Source organism: Microtus pennsylvanicus, chromosome 8 (genome assembly GCF_037038515.1).
Source record: "Microtus pennsylvanicus isolate mMicPen1 chromosome 8, mMicPen1.hap1, whole genome shotgun sequence".
In the NCBI taxonomy this organism is placed as follows: Eukaryota; Metazoa; Chordata; class Mammalia; order Rodentia; family Cricetidae; genus Microtus; species Microtus pennsylvanicus.
In genome coordinates this window covers 63,284,020-63,301,808 of record NC_134586.1, presented here as the reverse complement: position 1 = coordinate 63,301,808, position 17,789 = coordinate 63,284,020, and the positions used below count along the sequence as shown (strand labels likewise).

Here is a 17,789-nt window from a genome sequence, read left to right as displayed (position 1 = left end):
AGTGCATGCCGGGAATTGTAGTCCCTTCAGGACCCAGGACGCGCTCTTTTAGTCGTGCGCGCGCACGCACACACGCACGCACACAGAACCCCCCCCCCCAGGACGCAAGGCATGCTGGGAGCTCTACCCCTTCCGGGGCGCTTCTGGACTTCGGGTTCTGGCATCCCTGCGGATGCCCGAAGACTCCGCCTTCCCAGGAGCCCCCGCGGCCCTGCGAAGATGGCGGCGACAGAGGCCCTGCTTTCCTGAGGCGGCTGCGATGGAACCTCCCCCAGCTCCGGGGCCGGAGCGGCTCTTTGACTCGCACCGGTAAGCGCTGCGGAGGGAAGAGACCGGTCAGCGGGTCCTCTCGGCCTCGGCGCCTGATCGCGTCGCCTCTCGCCGCAGGCTCCCGAGTGACGGCTTCCTGCTGCTCGCGCTGCTGCTCTACGCTCCGATCGGCCTCTGCCTCCTGGTGCTGCGCCTCTTCCTAGGGCTCCACGTCTTCCTGGTCAGCTGTGCCCTGCCTGACAGCGTGCTCCGCAGGTGCGAACTGCGGTTCCTGGGGAGCCCCCGGGCTGGGCCTGCTTCAGGACCGCACAGTCACCGCCGCCTGTGTCCCCAGGTTCGTGGTACGGACCATGTGTGCTGTCCTGGGGCTCGTGGCCCGGCAGGAGGACGCCGGACTCCGGGATCACCGCGTCAGGGTCCTTATTTCCAACCATGTCACACCTTTTGACCACAACATAGTCAACCTGCTCACCACCTGTAGCACCGTGAGTGGGGGGCGAGGCCGAGAGCGCCACCGGGTGGCCCCCTAGGCCCGAACTCAGTGCTCACTTTTACCCATGAGGGTCTCTTGGGGAACACCAATCCTTTTCCCTCACTCCATAAACAACCCCCTACATGTTGGGTTTTTTTTTTTTTTTTTTTTTTTTGACATTTCTCCTTACTCTTTTCTTCTCGCTTTTTCTCCTCCCTGCTCCCAGCCTCTGCTCAATAGTCCCCCCAGCTTTGTGTGCTGGTCTCGGGGCTTCATGGAGGTGGATAGGCGGGTGGAATTAGTGGAATCACTCAAGAAATTCTGTGCTTCCACGAGGTTCCCGCCCACACCTTTGCTGCTCTTCCCCGAAGAAGAGGCCACCAATGGCCGAGAGGGGCTCCTGCGTTTCAGGTGGGTAAGCACAGGGCCCTGGCTCCAGTGGAGTGGGTTGTCAAGCTCCTGGGTGAACCTGCCCTAGTTCATTTCCTCTCTGCCCACTCTCTGTCCTGCCCCCAAAATTCTTAATTACGTGGTTATCTGCTTATGTAGTTGGACAGTTTACTTGTTTAAGGCAAGTATGAGCTGTTGGCTGGGCTACACTGCACTCCCATCTTACTCTCTCTTTCTTAGTTCGTGGCCGTTTTCTATCCAGGATGTGGTACAACCTCTTACGCTGCAAGTTCAGAGACCCCTAGTCTCTGTGGTGAGTGCCTACTGGACAGGGCATGGGGGGGGGTGTTAGGGTTGGAAGGGAAGTTTCCCACCTCTTGCCCTGGCTTAGACCTCACTTCATGCCCTCCCTTCAGACGGTGTCAGATGCCTCTTGGGTCTCAGAACTGCTGTGGTCACTTTTCGTCCCTTTCACGGTGTATCAAGTAAGGTACTAATTGTCCTCAGTTTTTGGTGGCTGGGAAGTTGCTCACTTCAAGGTCATGGACATAGTGACCTCTGGTTAATGTCAAAGTTCCTCCACAGAGGCAACACTTTCCTACCACCTCCCCGTCTCATCACCACTGTCGCAGAATAAATGGGGAGGGGATGAGACCCTTCGCCCTGGTGCCTTAGCAGGGTACTGCTTTGTTTTCTACAGGTGGCTCCAACCCATTCACCGGCAACTGGGGGAGGAGAATGAGGAGTTTGCCCTCCGTGTCCAGCAGGTGGTAGTGAACATAGGCGGTGGAGGTGGGGCCCCTCTTCGGGGGCTGGGAAGAAGGCCTGAAGGGGCTGCAGTTATAGCCTAACAATTCTCCCTAGCTGGTGGCCAAGGAATTGGGCCAGACAGGGACCCGGCTCACTCCAGCAGACAAAGCAGAGCACATGAAGCGACAGAGACACCCCAGAGTACGCCCGCCGTCAGGTGTGTGGTCTCTGTGCAGAGACATTTGCCTCCTGTGGTGGCTTTAGTGGTGTGTGCTTGTCAGCCGCCTCGTTAGCTCTCTACTCACCAATGCTTCTGTTTTTTTAACAGCACAGTCTTCTTTCCCTTCTTCTCCCAGTCCTCCTAATGTGCAGATGACAACGCTGGCTCAAAGAGTCAAGGAGGTTTTGCCCCATGTGCCATTGAATATCATCCAGAGAGACCTGGGTACGGGACAGGATAGCCTCACAGAATGACAGATACAGGAAAAGTGGGTTGTGGCAGAGAGGGTGTACAGGAAATGGACACTCTGCCCCTCTCTTCCCAGCCAGAACCGGGTGTGTAGACTTGACCATCACAAATCTGCTTGAGGGGGCTGTGGCTTTCATGCCTGAAGATGTCACTGAGGGAACTCAGCCCCTGCCCACAGCCTCTGCCCCAAAGGTGAGACCCAGGGATAAATGAAGGCCAAGTCTTAGGGCAGGTCGGGGCAGTCTCTTTGCTCCCTCTCCCTGACTCTCTTTTTGATGTTGAGACCCTAGCACAGTGCCTCTCTTGCAAAGTAGGCATCGATGGGTGTTTAATGATGATGACTTCGCAAGCCCTCTGACATTGTGATCACCTCAGTTCCCCAGCTCTGGCCTGGTGACCCCTCAGCCCACAGCCCTAACATTTGCCAAGTCTTCCTGGGCCCGGCAGGAGAGCCTGCAGGAGCGCAAGCAGGCACTGTATGAATATGCGAGAAGGTGAGGGGGTGAGAGGACGATATGTAGGAAGGAGCAAGTTGGAGAAGAGCCCAATGAAGCTAATGTGACAAAGTCTACACACTGTCTCTCCCATGTCCCACAGGAGATTCAGAGAGAAACAGGCCCAGGAGGCTGACTGAGCCCAAAGGAACAGGATGGTACCCAGAGCCGCAGGACGGAAACTGGGGGCAGCCCTCATCCAGCTCACATCAGGCGGGATGAGTGGGTGGTAAAAAGGGAGGGATGGAGCTCCCCCAATGTCACATTAAATTCAGGGTTTTCACTCAAGGTCTCTGTTGCCTCTCTGGGTGTCAAAGGCCCCTCAAGCAGGTTCCTTTTCCTCAATCGGAGAGTATATGGGTGAGGATGATCCCCATGAAACTGAAGAAAACTGGATCCCAGCTTGGCTATGGTGGGAGGCTATCACTGGAAAACTACAAGTCCCAGAATGCATTTCACGAGCACAGGCCTGTCAGGTTCACACATGCTCAGTGTGGTGGCAGGAACCGCCTTTCCACGGGTTCCTAGCTAAATTAACTAAGGTGGAGCAAAAGGCCCCACCCCTAAAAGCAAGCTCCGGGATTGGAGTTGGAGCTCAGCCTCAGGGTGGGGCCAGAATTTACCTTTGTACTTCAGGCGGGTCTGGGTTGGTGGTGACTGGCTGGGTGTGTCCAGAACTGGCTGCTATCCTGACACGTCTCAGAGCTGCTGGCAGGTTTGAATCCAGGATCCTTATGGCCCTGCTGTCCCGCTCGCTCTCTTTCCCAGATTTCTTACTTTTTCCCACCTTGGGTCCTTCCCACAGATTACTATGCTTCACGTAATTCCTGATGCCCACAAGGGGCCCTGTGCTAGTCACAAGGTCTTTACTGTCCCAACTACAACAGGGTAAAAGTCCACTTGTGATGACTCCTTAGAAACACCCAGCACTGTTTCCTGGCAAGCAAGTGCCGCTGGGAAGGATGGACCCCAAGGCATTATCCTCTATGGGCTGAGGTTGGGGATCAAGCTGAGATGCGAATTCGGTATCAACCACCAGATCCAAGGCCTTACTGGCTGCCCTGCTTCCCGTAGGTTCTATGGACAGCCTCCATGGCCTCTGGGCTGGCAGAAGAGTCTGAACTGGCTGTGAACCCCTTTGATGGGCTCCCCTTCTCTTCCGGCTACTATGAGCTGCTTGAGCAGCGCAGAGCCTTGCCCATCTGGGCTGCTCGCTTCCTGTTCTTGGAACATTTGGAGAGTAGCCCCACTGGAGTGGTGCTGGTGTCTGGGGAGCCCGGCTCTGGCAAGAGCACCCAGGTGGAGGAGGATTCTGGGAGTGGACAGAGGGCAGGGTTAAGTGTGCCTTTTCCTGGGTAAAGAATGGGCATGTGGGAGAGGTGGGCAAATGAAGATGGGACTGGCTGGCCTCAGGGTGGTAAGCGTTCAGGAATCCCAATTCAATCGGCCATATTTCCTGCGCTCTTCTGTCTCCAGTCCTCAATCCCCTGACCATGACCCTTCCTTCTCCCCACCCCAGATTCCTCAATGGTGTGCAGAGTTTGCACTGGCCAGGGGGTTCCAGACAGGCCAAGTTACTGTCACTCAGCCCTACCCTCTAGCAGCCATGAGCCTGGCTTCAAGGGTGGCTGATGAGATGGACCTGACCCTGGGTCATGAGATTGGATACAGCGTTCCTCAGGAGGACTGCACGGGGCCCAGCACCATGCTCAGGTGGGCCATTTGCAGCCCTGTTCCCTTTACTAGTGGAAATAAGCCCAGTTGTCTAGCCCATCCCCTCACCCTCACCCCAAGATACAGGTTATGGTGTGTGAACCAGCTATCCTCAGCAAAGAGGTGGGACCACACTTAGTGGTCCACAGGCTTAGGAAATCCATGACAACATCTTTTTCTGACCTTCAGTTTCAAAATCTAGGCACCTTGGGGGAAAGGTTTTGAATTTGGGTCTGGTCGGTGTCCTCATTGACTCCTTGCCCACTACCAATGCCAACAGGTTCTGCTGGGACAGGCTGCTTCTGCAGGAAGTAGCCTCCACCCGGGGCCCTGGAGCCTGGAGTGTGCTGATCCTGGATGAGGCTCAGGAGCGGTCAGTGGCCTCAGATTTACTGCAGGGTCTCCTGCGAGACACCAGACTGAAAAACCTTCCGGGGGATCCCCGAGTGGTTGTGGTTACTGACCCAGATCTTGAACCCAAACTCCAAGCTTTCTGGGGCAATTCTCCTATTGTGCGTGTACCCAGAGATCCTGGTGGAGATCCCACTCTTGTCTACAGAGACACTGTCCCTAGTGACATAGTGGAAGCTGCCTGCCTAGCTGTGCTTGAGCTGTGTCGGCAAGAGGAGGCGCCAGGAGATGTGCTGGTGTACCTGCCGGGCGAGGAGGTAAACAAAATGACAAAGTGGATTATGGGAAGCATTTAGTGCTGCCTTCCGGTCCCAGAAATGGGGCAACACACGTTCGTTCGGAGCAGTGATTGTGTTTGCTCTGCGAGAGTCTTAGTGGGAAACCAAAGATTTCAAAATGAAGAAATTTGCTGCCCACCTTTTAAAATTCTGCATTATAATGCAGAACTGTATGCACAGCTAATTGAAATTATGACCTCACCTTTAGAAATACGTATTTTTTTGTATTTTTTTCTATGAGTGAAAAGCCTTAGCATTCATCAGTTTGTCAAAAAAACTGTGCTCCCCCCAAAAAAGGGGAGACCTGCCCTAATGCCCCACCCCTCTCCTTAGGAAATTTCCCTGTGCTGTGAATCCTTGTCCAGGGAGTTGGGGACATTGGCTGTCCCAGGGCCTCCACCACGGGTACTGCCCCTTTACCCAGGCTGCGGTCAGGCCATCCAAGCTGTGTATGAGGACACAGGCGTGAGTGTCCGGAAGATCGTGGTCACTCATTGGCTGGCAGATTTCTCCTTCTCCCTCCCGTCCATCCGACATGTCATTGACTCGGGACTGGAACTTCGCAGTGTGAGTGAGAGAAACGAGGGGGAGTGGAGCTTCAGCTGGAAAGGGACCGCTCTGATCTGTCTTGGCCTTGTTTGGGGACTGGATAACAGGTTTACAATCCTCGGATCCGGGCAGAATCCCAGGTTTTGAGACCAATTAGCAAGTGTCAGGCAGAGGCAAGACGACTGCGGGCCAGGGGGTCCCCACCAGGTAAGAGCCTTTGCCTCAGAACCCCCAAAACAATCTCACACAAGCCCTGAGAAGTTAGTTCCCCTGGCCTTTCTCCTCTCAGGATCCTGCCTCCGCCTGTACTCTGAGTCAATCCTAGAACTAGAGGCTCTCCCGCTGCCCCATCCCAAAGTGTTTGAGGAGAATCTGAGCTCCCTGGTATTGCTACTCATGAGGAAACAGATTGCAGAGCCAGGGGAATGCCACTTCCTGGACCGGCCTGGTGAGCCCCCATCCTGCCCCGGGGCTACCTCTGACTGCAGGCTCAGACCTGAGGTTGAAGCCTTGTGTCCATACCAGCACCAGAAGCACTGATGCAGGCCCTGGAAGACTTGGACTATCTGGCTGCCCTGGATGACGATGGGGACCTGTCGGATCTTGGGATCATTCTGTCGGAGTTTCCCCTGCCCCCTGAGCTGGCCAAAGCCCTGCTGGCCTCCTGCGAGTTTAACTGTGTGGATGAAATGCTCACTCTCGCTGCCATGCTCACTGGTACATTTCTAGGTTTAATCTTCCTTGGGTTAGGAATCCTGTCACGTGTTAGTAGGGACTTTGGGTTTTTGCTGTGCTGGGAATGTTATGTTAGGCAGCTGCTCAGCCCTTCTCTGGGGTGAAGCCAGACTCACTGGTTCTTCAGCTGCAGCAGCCTTCACCCTTCATAGTGCCTAAAGAGCCAGATGTTTCCCCATCTCTCCCTAACATCTCCTAGCCTTTTCTCTAATGCTTCTTTCTACTCGGGGTACATCTTCTCACCCACACTGTGACTACATCCACTCACCTGTCCTCCTATGTCCCTGTCCCTTGCCACCACCACCACAACCACCACCACCCCACCCCCGCCTTTCCCTATGGAAATCTTACCTGCTGAGTTCCAGCAGCAAAACCATACCCTCCCACCCCCGAATGGCAACTATCTAGTGAGGTTCCAGATATTTAACTCAAGGGACACTTTGAGCATTTATTCACAACTTTCTGACACAAGAATGCTTACCACTTCCACTTTAAACTAAACTGTCTCCTCCCTATGCCTCTGTGTTACCATTTTTATTTGTGATTTCTTTGGGGAGTGGAATTCTGTTTTTTTTATTTGTGTGTAGTGCTTACACATGGGCGTGAAAACACATGCACTGTGAGGCCAGAGGTGTCGGGTTCCTACTCACGCTCTGTCACTCTCTACTGTATTCCCTTGAGAATGGGTCTCTTCCTGAATCTGGACCTAGGCTGGCGTCCCTCAAGCCCAAGCGGTCCTCTTGTCTCCTCCCCCTGCAGTTTTGAGGTTACAGGTTGTGTTTGGCCACATCAGGTGGCATTTTCACTGGTGCCTGGAATTTGAACTCAGGTCCTCATGCTTGTACAACAAGTGCTCTTAACCACTGAGCCACCTCCCCAGCCATCCCCTTCTTTTTGAGGCAGGATCTTTCTATGGAGCCCAAGCTGGCCTTGAACTTGAGACCCTTGTTGCTCAGTCTCCTGGATGTTGGGATTATAGGTGTGCACCATTACTTCCGGCATCCTGTAGTTTTCATCCCACCTCTTTGGCCATTCTGTCTTCATCTTGTCCTTGGAATTCTCATCCTCTGCTTTTCCAACGTAAACTCCCCTCAGGGCTCTAAACTTTGGCCTGTGTGTCTTCTCATTCCGAGAATTCTGAGCAAGCCCATCCACACCCACAGTTCACAGTGCTGCTTCTGTACCGAAATCTCAGACTGTGCTTTGCAGCTCTCTGCCAGTGCCATTTAAACAACAAACAAACAGACAAACAGGGTCTCACTATGTAGACCAGGCTGGCCTCGAACTCACAACCTGCTTCTGCCTCCGAAGTCCTGGGATATAAAAGGTCTATGCCACCACTCCTGGCTTCCATCCTCCCCTCCCCAGTACCATTTTTTTTTTTTAGAACTTAGGAAGGAGGAGATGGGGAGGCAAAAAGGAGGTGAGGAGGAAGAAGAAGAAAGAAGGGTATGGGGAGAAATGGAAGAAGAGGAAAAGAGACATTCAACTCCTGAAGACTACCCCCCTAAGATTTTATTTTTATGTGTATCCATCTCTTATCTCTACATCACAGCATGCAGTACCTGTGGGTTCCATAAGAGGGCATCTGATCCTGATCTCGCTCTCTCTCTCTCTCACACACACACACATGCACACACACACACACACACACACACACAGACACACACACACCTGGAATTTTATGTGATTGTGAGCCACATGTAACTGCTGGGAACCAAACTCAGGTCCTCTGCAAGAGTAGCCAGGGCTTTTAATATATGGGTTCTGAGGGTCAAACTCAGGAGTCCAGGTGACAGGGGTGTGTGTATGTGTGTGATCTTAAAAAAGATTTTTATTTATTTATTTATTTATTATGTATACAGTGTTCTGTCCATGTGTTTTGTCTGCACACCAGAAGAGGGCGCCAAATCTCATTATAGATGGCTGTGAGCCACCATGTAGTTGCTGGGAACTGAACTCAGGACCTCAGGAAGAATATATCTCCAGCCCCAGTTTTACTTTTTTTTAAGACAGGGTTTTCCTCTGTAGCCCAGGCTGGCCTGAAATCCACTGTATATCCCAAGCTAGTCTCGAACTTGCGGCATTCCTCCTACCACAGTCTCCCAGGTAGTAGGACGCCAGGCACATGCCACATTCCTGGCTTTCCTAATAAGTGTCTCCGCTAGACTAGTCCCTAGCATCTCAGCTCAGAACTGAGCTCAGGCTCTCTGCCCCCACCCGCCCTTACCTGTCTTTCCCTCTCTGTTCTGTTTCTGATAATCCTACCACTCTCCTGTGCTCATCCGCCTCTAGAGTTTTCCTTTTAGCTCCTTCTGCATAATCACGGCCCAAGCCAGTGTGGGATCCTCCTCCCTGCTCAGCTGGATTCCTGCCCTGAGCTCCTAACCAGTCACGTGGAGGACACTTGGACTTTCTCACTTTAGCCTTCCTTGGAGCTCTTCTGCCTCCTAGACTGTGCCTACTCTTCTGCACCTGACTATCCAGACCTCCCCAGCTTCCCTTGCCCTTCTGCCACGTGTCACTCGTCCCACCCAAACCAGATGGCTTCTAGTGCTCCAAATAAGCCGTGCCATTAACCTCTGTGCCATGCCGTCCGTCCCGCAGTCTCAAATGGTCCCTCTGTCCCTTCTCCCCTCACACTTCTGACGCTGACTCAAAGAGCTGGGGCTTTTCTCCCACTTTGCCCTCATTTCCACCACCAGAGCCTGGATCAGCTCACCTTCTCTTTTCTTCCAGAATGCCAGACACACTCGTTTTTCTTACTCTTCCACTTCCTTGTTGAACTCTCCTACCAGACTTGGGCGGGTGTGTGTGTGGATGCATCAGTGTCCTTGCACGCAAAGGCCAGAGGAAGGAGCTCATTTTTCTGCTAGACTGACTGGACAGCAAGCTCCCCCAATCTGCCTGTCTCTGCCTCTTAGGTTCTGGGGTTACAGCAATGTCATTTTTCTGTTTGGTTGGTTGGTTTTTGTTTTATGTGGGTGGTGGGGATTCAGACTCAAGCCTTTATTCTTGTACAGCAAGTACCCCACTGAGGTTCATCTGCCTGACCTTTCTCCTACCAGATTCTAATCTCCTTAAAGGCAAAGACTTGCACCTCCAGCCACCAGTATCTGTGGGAGATGGGTTCCAGGACTCTCTGTGGATACTATAGCCCACAGTGCTTCAGTCTCTGGGATAAAATGCTGGAGTGCTTGAACATAACCTGTGCTTGTTCTCCGGTATCCTCTGCTGCTGCTGCATAGCCTCCAGGTCACTGACAGTATCCTGGACTGTGTGCAAACATTATGCAAATGGTACCCTATGTTATTAAGAAATAACAACAAAGGACAATCTGCATGTCCTCTAGAGATGCAGTTTTCTCTGAATACTTTCAGTCGGCAGTTGGTTGAATCCCCAGATGCAGAGCCTTGGCTGTGAAGGGCTGGCTGCATCTCCAGAGAAGAGTGGAGCCCAGAGCACCCAGGAATCCATTTTCTTTTAAATTAAGCTCCCGGAGGGTTACTCCTGCTTCTTCAGTAGTCTGTCTGTGCTGCTGTCATTCCTGGTTCCTCTCCAACCACCTTCCTGTCTCCGCCTCCAGCTGCTCCTGGGTTTACGGGACCTCCACTGTGTGCAGAAGAAGCTGCCTTGCGTCGGGCCCTGGAACATGCAGATGGCGATCACAGCTCGCTGATCCAGATTTATGAAGCCTTTGTACAAAGTAAGTGGCTCACTCTACACCCTCAAAGACTCCCAGGAAATACCCAATCAGCCAGCAGACCTCTCTGTGTGTGCAGGAAGAGGAGGCCCTCTGCCGGGGGTCATTCTTTGTGCCAGTCTGAAGGACTTAATCATAGCTGTTTCTTTTCTTCTCCTAGGTGGAGCCGATGAGGTTTGGTGTCAGGCTCGGGGTCTGAACTGGGCAGCATTGTGCCAAGCCCGTAAACTCCGAGCGGAGCTCGTGGAACTCATGCAACAGATTGAGCTTCCCCTGTCTCAGCCAGCCTTTGGCTCTGAGCAGAACCGCAGAGACCTTCAGAGAGCGCTGCTGTCAGGATTCTTCCTCAAGGTTGGGGAGGCGGCGGAAGGGAACTTGATAGAATGAAAGGGCGCTTTGCCCGATGTGGTGGTGCACATCTCTAATCCCAGCACTCCGTGGCAGGCCGAGCTCTCTAAGTTTGAGGCCAGCCTGGTCTACAGAGTAAGTTCTGGGACAGCGAGGGCTACATAGATTCTGTCTCCAAAAGGAGTGAGGGCACGGCTGGAAGGTGAGCTTAACAGTTAAGGACTCTTATTGCTCCTCAGAGGCCCCAGGGAACCCAGGTTCATCCTCAACTCCAATTCCAGAGAATTCAACATTTTTCTAACCTTCAAGGGTAGGCACATGGTGTGCATACATATGTATGTGCAGGCAAAACATTCATACACATAAAATAAAATAAATAAATATTATTTTAATTTTAGGGAAAAGATCAAAGGCCTGGGGGGTGTCTAGGGGAAGAGCTGAATAGGCTAAGCACCTTGCTTCAGTCTCAGAGATAGATTTGGTCCCCAGAACTATGGGTTCACTTGTAATTCTGCCACTGGGGAGGCAGAGACTCTGGGGGGGGGCTGGGTCTGTCTAGCAGCCACCCTAGCCTGTTGGCACTTTCCAAAATGGTGGGTGGCACCTGAGGAATGACCTGAAGATTCACACACACGTATTTCCATGAACACAGACAAACACACATGATTTCTTAGAACGAAGAATCTAAGGGTTAGAGGACAAGGGGCCATGGAAAATGCCATATGGTGAAGCAAGGACCAGACCACAACTGAAGATTCACTTTTAGGCTCCACAATACTCTTAATCCTTTCATGCTCTCTCATTTTTTTCTCCTCATTTCTTCCCTTTTTTTCTCCTTGTGTGTGTGTGGGGGGATGTTTGTTTGATTGTTTTGTTTTGTTTCAAGATAGGTTTCCTACGTAGCTTTGGTCTCAGACTCACAGAGATCCACCTGCCTCTGCCTCCCAAGTGCTGGAATTAAAAGTGTGACTCTTCTCTCTTCTTAAAGGCAATGATAAGACAGGCAGGGTCTCATACTGTCCAAGCTGACTTCAGATTTCCTGTGTAGCTCAGGCTGGCCACAAACTCCTACTCTTTCTGCCTCTGCGTCCCTAATGCTCAGATTACAGTGTGTGCCGCCACACCCAGTATTGGCCTCCTTTTCTTTTCTTTCTTTTTTCCCCTATGTTCTGTTACTTATTCCATCCATGTATTTGTATTTCAATGAGGTGGCCCAAGACATAGACGGAGCTGGAAATTACCTGCTTCTCACCCACAACCACGTAGCCCAGCTGTCTTCATATTGCAGCTACCGAAATCGCAGGGCCCCACCACCGGCCTGGGTGCTATACCACAGCTTCTCCATATCTAAAGACAACTGCCTTTACATCGTCTCTGAGATTCAACCTCAGATGTGAGTTTCCTGACCCCCACTCACCAAACCTAACACTGGGAGGGGGACTTAAGAAGAGGGTTTGTGAAGGGGGCTGAGGGGAGACACATAGGATCTCATTCTGACTTTCTCCCACAGGCTGGTGGAGCTAGCCCCTCCATACTTCCTGAGTAACTTACCCCCCAGTGAGAGCAGAGACTTCCTGAATCAGCTGAGAGAAGGAACTGCTGAGGCAGAGCCATCAGCAGAGCCTGAATCATCCTCTCCTCGCGAATATGGGGATGGTTGTGTTCTGCAGTGAACTGCCTAAGGAATGGAGCCAACCTCACCGCACAGCACCAAGGCAGTCGGCCAGTCTTAGGAACCCAAGATCCAAGACACAGTGGGTGGGGAGGGAACGGGAGCCAGAAGGACGCAGACTTTTCTTTCTCCTTTGTCCACCAGCAAAGGAGCAAACACTGCTCACTCCACACAACCTTGCACTCTTCTAGGGGCTATAAAAGCTTGTCCTATGATGCCGAGTTTGAGTTTGGTTCTCCAGTGCCGTATACAACATCTATGAGTTAGAGATGACACTTTAGAAATGACACCGACCTCTGCAGGTGCAGCCTCTTCCCCCTTTCCACCTCAGACCAAGTCTTTGTGCCGCCTGCATAGCTGTCATTAGCACAGAACATGAGTGGTCTGGCTACCATAGGTCTCTGTCCTTGTCACAGTGTTCCAGCCTCTGCCAGAAGCAAGATGGGATACTGGAAAGAGACAAAGTACCCCCTTTAGACCAGAAAGCTTTGCAATCCTCCCACCGACTGACTATCAGAAAGCCTGCAGTAGCCTTTGGCTCACCTATACTCTGAAGTCTTTCTGATTTTTCATTACATCGTGTGTGTGTGTGTGTGTGTGTGTGTGTGTGTGTGTGTGTGTGTGTGCATACACGAGCATGCCATAACACACATACAGTGGACAGGACAATTTGTAGAAATTGGTTCTCTTCTTCCAGCAGGTTGGTCCTAAGGCTCAAACTCGGTCAGGAATAGGGGCAAGTGTCTTAGCCTGCTAAGCCATCTCCTCTTTCTATCTAAAAGGTGTCATGTTTTCCTTCTGTCTGGGTACTCCTTCGCTCCGCCCTTAGTCTATTCATTTCTGAAGCCACCACCATCCCACACATTGTAAATGTATCTGTGGAATATGGTGAAAAGAAAGGTTTAATCCCTGGAACCCTAGAGTTCTCTCCCCTGGAGATTCTGATCTCACCGATTGTCTCCACCCCTTTGCTGTCAGAGAGCTCCCCCAAAGGCAGGCATCCGGAATCTTCTCTCTAGATCTAGCATTAGTTTTCCCTACAGTTAATCTTGCCACAGGTCCCCAGTTTTCCCTCCTGGTCCACAGCACCAGACTTCCTGACATCCACATCGCCAGTCTTGGATTCTTAGGTTTGCCAGTCCCAAAGTATACCTTGGTCACTCTAACACTGGACCCATAAACTGTCCAACTGGCTTCTCCTCTTGGTTCTCTGACCCTGTATGGCACCGGAGCCAGATTCTCCTTTATTTTTATCCTTTGAGTATGTAAGTAGCTATCTTACCTATAGTATAGGTGCAGTGTGACTCTCAAGATGGGGGAGTGGCCCGCAGGTTAGACACATGACAACGTGTAAGACTGAGTCAAGAAAGAATCCTTAGCGATTGTTTTACCGTTGAGGGGATGAGGTGGACAATCTGGTCCCTGTCATAGTCAGCCACATTCGCGCGCGCGCTTACCAACACCTCTTCCATTACCCCGATGTCCTTGAGATCTTCCTTCACACCAGCTCAGTGGCCCCTTCCCAGTGGAACCTGAGCTCTGAGCCCACTCTGGGCAGAATCGCAAGTGCATGGCAGCATCCGTGCCCCATTTACTACATCCTGCAGGTTGCCCTCGCGACCCAAGTTCCAGCGGGTCCAAAAATGCAGTGGAAGGGCAGAGTCAAAGTGCAGGACAGGGGCCGCTTGGTGGCCGAGGAGCCTCGGAGGACAGTCGCAGGCCTTCTGCTCCACACGCTCCGCTGGCGGCACCGCACACTGCCGCGGTAGCGCTCCTCGGGAAGGGGTCGCTCACACCACCGAGGCGAGTCCGGACACCGAAGCCACCTTGTTGTCCTCGGCCCAGGGCTGCAGATTCTGCAGCGCGAAGAGCGAAGAGTTGTGCAGGCAGAGCGGGTCCGGGGGCAGCGGAGGCCGCAGGGGCCGGGGCAATGCGTCCTGCTGCAGGTGCAACAGCAGGCGACCCGCACGGTGCCGCTCCGCCTCGCGCTCCTCAGCCGTCTGACGCCTGGGCGAGCGGAGAGCCGGGGTCAGAGTGGCGGAGAGCCCTTCCCCGCCACTCGACCCGCCCGCGCCCCTCGCCTCACCGCCACTTGGTGCGTCGATTCTGGAACCAGGTCTTGACCTGCGCGTCGGTCATGCGCAGGGCCTTGGCCAGCGCCGCCCTCTCTGCCGAGGCCAGGTACTTCTGGCGCAGGAAGCGGCGCTCCAGCTCCAGCACCTGCGAGCGGGAAAAGGAGGTGCGCGGCTTCTTGCGCTTCGGGGGGGTCCGGTTTTGGTAGGGGTGGCCTATGCGACGTGTCCCAGAGAAGGGCGAGAGCGCAGCTATGGGGCGGAAGAGCAGGGCAAAGTTTGGGGTGGTCCGAGGTGACACTAAGAAGAGAGCCCCTAGTCCTTACTGGGGCCCCGCATCCACTGAGGCATAGTTCAAGAAGGGACCTAGGAAGAATGGGGTCCCTCCCAAACTTCACTCTGTCCCTCCTTACAGTGGGCACGGTAGGACTGCAGAGGAAGGGCGCATGCACCCGACGACAGCAGCTCTCTCCTTACTGCCTCTCCTCTGTGGGATCGAGAAATGTGGGGTCGCGGAGGTTTCAAGGGAATGAGCAGAGAGGGAGGGAGAAAGGGGTAAGAGAGTTGGGGCAGAAAGCTAAGAGCGAAGAAACCGGGTCTACGAGGGAAGAACGCCAAGGGGTTGGGCAATCTCACCCGTAAGCCTGTCCTTAGCAAAGCGGCGGCCGCTGTCCATCCAGGGGAAGGTGAGTCCCGCTAGGCCCCCGGCGCCGCCCAAACCCGAGGGTCCGGGCACCGCGGGGGCCGCTCCCGAGGGCGGCGGCACCGGCAACGGGCGGTGCGCGGGGACACGGATCACGCCGCCCGGGCCCACTCCCGAGCCTCTGGGCAACGGGGCCAATGAGCCGGCCGGAGCGTAGCCGGAGGCTCCGTGAAATCCACCCGAGAACGTTGCATTCTCCCCGTGGCTCTGGCCCGCCTGACCCTGGCCCAGACCGCCCCCCGGGGGTTCGGGACCGCTCAGGATCTGATCTATGCCGAAGCTGATGGGTTCGTGGTGCGGAAGGTGGTGCGGAGCCAACACCGCCGGCTCCATGGGTCCAAATGAGAGGACCCGGAGGCTGGATGGCTAGGAAGGGTGTCTCTGACGGCTGCGGGAGCCCGGCGGCGGCGCGCTCCGGCCAGCGGCTTCAGGGGCCGGCAGGAGTGGCCACAGCCGGGCGACGGGGCCCCCGGGACAGCAGCATCCCTGTGCACCGGGCGCAGCAGCGCGCGTGCCCGCCCCTCCCGGGCGTCAGCGAAGGGACTCGCATCCCGGAGGAGCGTGGCGGGCGGGGGTCTCGGGAGCGCAGGTGGACACTAGGCTACCCAGGCCGCTGCCCGAGTCCGGTGTGGAGAAGGGTGGCCAGCTCAAGCAGGGGCAGTGACTGACAGGTCGGCCTCGGGTGGCCAGAAGGGGCTGAGGGAGGGCAGGGGCGGGGCCCTGTTGTTAAAGGGAAAGGGATGGTTGGATGTGCCAGGCGCAGGCAGGGCAGAGGAGGGCGCGGGTATCAGGAAGGCGCGGTGCGCGGGAGGGGCCGCTGACTCAGCCGGGATGCTAGTGCGCCCGCATCCTCGCCGGCCTCCGCCTTCGGGCTGCCTCGACCTCGCGGGTTCCTCGGCTGGTGCTTCTGTCCCCAGCCCCCACTCTTCGCCTCCCGATGGGTGCCGCTGGCCAGCTACTGGATTCGTTGTGGCCCCTACCCAAATGCCCTCTAAGACCAAATCTCGTTGTGGCTTCCTGGCTATGTAAGAAGCGGCTGGGGGACGGCGATCCGCGACCTGGAGTCCCAGGAAGAGGCCAGGTGTGGGAAGCAGACGGTGACAGGGCGTGTTTGGTGGGCTCGGGCAGGGAACGAACATCTGAACTTGGGGTTGTGGCACACCTCCTGGCTTTTCCTGTAGCCCTCCTCACCCTGGTCCTGGCCGGCCAGGAATCGGTGCCCTGTTTCTTTGAATTCGATTTTCTGAAATTGCTGTAAATCGGACCCAGGTCTCAAATGGACCAACCCGGGCCTCCACCGCGGGATTCCACTCTATTTTGCATCTCGGCAATCTATCCTCACACACTCTCCTCCCTTCTCTTGGGGACTCTCTTAGGCCTTGGGAGGCTCCCCGCTCCGCACTCTACAGACACTTCTCCCCACCCAAGGTTCAGAAAACGGGCCCGGAGCTTGCCAGCCAAGGAGAGTGGGGGAAGGATGAAGCGGCTCGGTGACCTTGTGACCTCTGGGCGCGGACCCAGGAGCTGAGAGTGTGTGACCTCCGCGTCCCTCTCTTGGACGGGACCCCTGCCGGGCGGGCCCCTTCGCCGAAGACACGCCCCCGCCGCCACCCTGCCCGGTGCAGGCCGCCATAATCGGGTTAGTTGGGCCGGAATTACATTACCTTCCCCAGCCCGCCCCGGCCCTAGGGGGGGCCCTGGCGCCTCCGAGCCGGTGAGACTGGGCCCAGGGAGGGGGGCAGCGGGTGGGCACGGAGGAGCTGCTCAGCTTGCCTTGGATACATCCTGGCCAGAAGACCCCGCCCCGCTCTGCCAAGCCTGGACCCTCACCCCTGCCCACCTCAGAGATCTGCTCCACCCTGCGGCTTTCCCGCGTGAAGCGAAGTGTCTAGCAAGTGTAGATCTCCCTATAATAGTTCTAGTTGTTTCTCCAGGATCCCCCAGGGAAAGGCGCCCCTCCTTTCTCCCAGCAGATGGGCTGGCAGCCTGGCGCCTGGGGCAGGGTGAAGGGGTCTTTTCTCTCCTGGGAACCAGGATATTTGGGCATCTGGACAGGAACATAAAAGTAGATAAAAGTGGGCCCTCCTTTCCAGTGTTCTCAGAAGCCTGCGAGGGTGGGGGGTTGGGGGGCGACAGAGGATAGCGGTTCCGGACCCAGGAGGGCATCAGTACTGTGTGAGAGCCCTCTCCCACCTTGGCCACCTCTATCCTTTTCAGCTATTCCTTCTACCGCACTGGCCACAGAGGGTGCGCGGGACGGGGGCTGCAATTTGGCTTTGGTGCTTTTTATGTTTCCTAGAGAACACTATCACTTCTCCTACCTTCCACAGGACCCTCCCTGTTCTGAGCTGCAGAGGGAAGGTGCTCCTAACATGAAGCCCCAAGCAAAGCCTTCTGCTCCATGGGAGTCTAGGGACCTGGCCTAGAAAGGCAGTCTCCTGCAGAGGGACTGGCTTGCAGGTGTGCTCAGGAGGATGAGCTTCAAGGAGGGAAGTACCCGTGTCTCTCACCAAACTGAATAAATCCTTCTGAACTCGTCCAAGGGCGAGTCAGTGACGGAGAAACAGGCAAGGTGGTGAAGACCTGGCTTTTACCTTTTGAGGTCTGCGCAGGTGGCAATCACCCATTGGCGACCTTTCGAGGACAATGGTCACCATCGGCAGTACACACACATCTGGGAGCTAGTGAGGAAACCATCTAGTACCTGACAGTAGGGCCGAGGTCATTCAGTTTTGCCAGCTCCACCTAGGAGTTTCTCTT

The 17,789-nt window shown here is 54.8% G+C and overlaps 3 protein-coding genes and 1 long non-coding RNA gene across 6 annotated transcripts; 3 read left to right on the top strand and 1 right to left on the bottom strand.

The window, feature by feature from the left end:
* Positions 1-62: 62 nt before the first annotated feature.
* Positions 63-3,133, top strand: Aup1 (AUP1 lipid droplet regulating VLDL assembly factor). 2 transcript variants are annotated; one of them, XM_075983778.1, is made up of 12 exons: positions 63-309; positions 388-525; positions 605-755; positions 969-1,153; positions 1,373-1,445; positions 1,549-1,622; positions 1,833-1,899; positions 1,997-2,099; positions 2,211-2,327; positions 2,428-2,543; positions 2,727-2,845; positions 2,949-3,133. In XM_075983778.1, exons 1-12 carry the CDS (start codon positions 173-175, stop codon positions 2,983-2,985), a joined length of 1,317 nt encoding a protein of 438 aa, XP_075839893.1. In that variant the 5' UTR covers positions 63-172; the 3' UTR covers positions 2,986-3,133. The 2 variants fall into 2 exon arrangements, 1 of the variants encoding a protein (XP_075839893.1); XR_012911629.1 differs by having other exon boundaries at positions 153-309; positions 2,666-2,845.
* Positions 3,134-3,201: 68 nt separating this feature from the next.
* Dqx1 (DEAQ-box RNA dependent ATPase 1) lies at positions 3,202-12,467 on the top strand. Of its 2 annotated transcripts, XM_075983772.1 has the most exons (12): positions 3,202-3,560; positions 3,920-4,144; positions 4,365-4,558; positions 4,839-5,226; positions 5,581-5,814; positions 5,904-6,003; positions 6,086-6,244; positions 6,322-6,513; positions 10,118-10,237; positions 10,395-10,585; positions 11,791-11,975; positions 12,093-12,467. In XM_075983772.1, exons 2-12 carry the CDS (start codon positions 3,938-3,940, stop codon positions 12,253-12,255), a joined length of 2,133 nt encoding a protein of 710 aa, XP_075839887.1. In that variant the 5' UTR covers positions 3,202-3,560; positions 3,920-3,937; the 3' UTR covers positions 12,256-12,467. The 2 variants fall into 2 exon arrangements, with proteins under 2 accessions (XP_075839887.1, XP_075839888.1); XM_075983773.1 differs by lacking the exon at positions 3,920-4,144.
* A 1,175-nt stretch (positions 12,468-13,642) lies between these two features.
* On the bottom strand, positions 13,643-15,643 carry Tlx2 (T cell leukemia homeobox 2). The gene is made up of 3 exons (XM_075982033.1): positions 14,963-15,643; positions 14,341-14,578; positions 13,643-14,261 (listed from the first exon to the last, which is right to left on the bottom strand). The coding sequence occupies exons 1-3, from the start codon at positions 15,360-15,362 to the stop codon at positions 14,045-14,047; spliced, it is 855 nt and encodes a 284-aa protein (XP_075838148.1). The 5' UTR covers positions 15,363-15,643; the 3' UTR covers positions 13,643-14,044.
* Positions 15,644-15,914: 271 nt separating this feature from the next.
* Positions 15,915-17,789, top strand: LOC142855554 (uncharacterized). The gene is made up of 3 exons (XR_012911524.1): positions 15,915-16,110; positions 16,458-16,668; positions 17,360-17,789. It is a non-coding gene; the product is annotated as an uncharacterized LOC142855554 (long non-coding RNA).

What these genes read in the sequence shown, in the direction of transcription:
- Dqx1 (XM_075983772.1), top strand. Translation starts at nt 3,938, where the DNA reads ATGGCCTCTGGGCTGGCAGAAGAGTCTGAACTGGCTGTGAACCCCTTT. An exon ending in GGCCAGGGGGTCCCCACCAG is followed by an intron (nt 6,004 to 6,085) that starts GTAAGAGCCTTT and finishes TTCTCCTCTCAG; the next exon opens with GATCCTGCCTCCGCCTGTAC. An exon ending in TTATGAAGCCTTTGTACAAA is followed by an intron (nt 10,238 to 10,394) that starts GTAAGTGGCTCA and finishes TTCTTCTCCTAG; the next exon opens with GTGGAGCCGATGAGGTTTGG.
- Tlx2 (XM_075982033.1), bottom strand. Translation starts at nt 15,362, where the DNA reads ATGGAGCCGGCGGTGTTGGCTCCGCACCACCTTCCGCACCACGAACCC. An exon ending in TGCTAAGGACAGGCTTACGG is followed by an intron (nt 14,579 to 14,962) that starts GTGAGATTGCCC and finishes TCCGCCCCATAG; the next exon opens with CTGCGCTCTCGCCCTTCTCT. An exon ending in AATCGACGCACCAAGTGGCG is followed by an intron (nt 14,262 to 14,340) that starts GTGAGGCGAGGG and finishes CCGCTCGCCCAG; the next exon opens with GCGTCAGACGGCTGAGGAGC.
- Aup1 (XM_075983778.1), top strand. Translation starts at nt 173, where the DNA reads ATGCCCGAAGACTCCGCCTTCCCAGGAGCCCCCGCGGCCCTGCGAAGA. An exon ending in TGCTCACCACCTGTAGCACC is followed by an intron (nt 756 to 968) that starts GTGAGTGGGGGG and finishes CCCTGCTCCCAG; the next exon opens with CCTCTGCTCAATAGTCCCCC. An exon ending in CTGTATGAATATGCGAGAAG is followed by an intron (nt 2,846 to 2,948) that starts GTGAGGGGGTGA and finishes CATGTCCCACAG; the next exon opens with GAGATTCAGAGAGAAACAGG.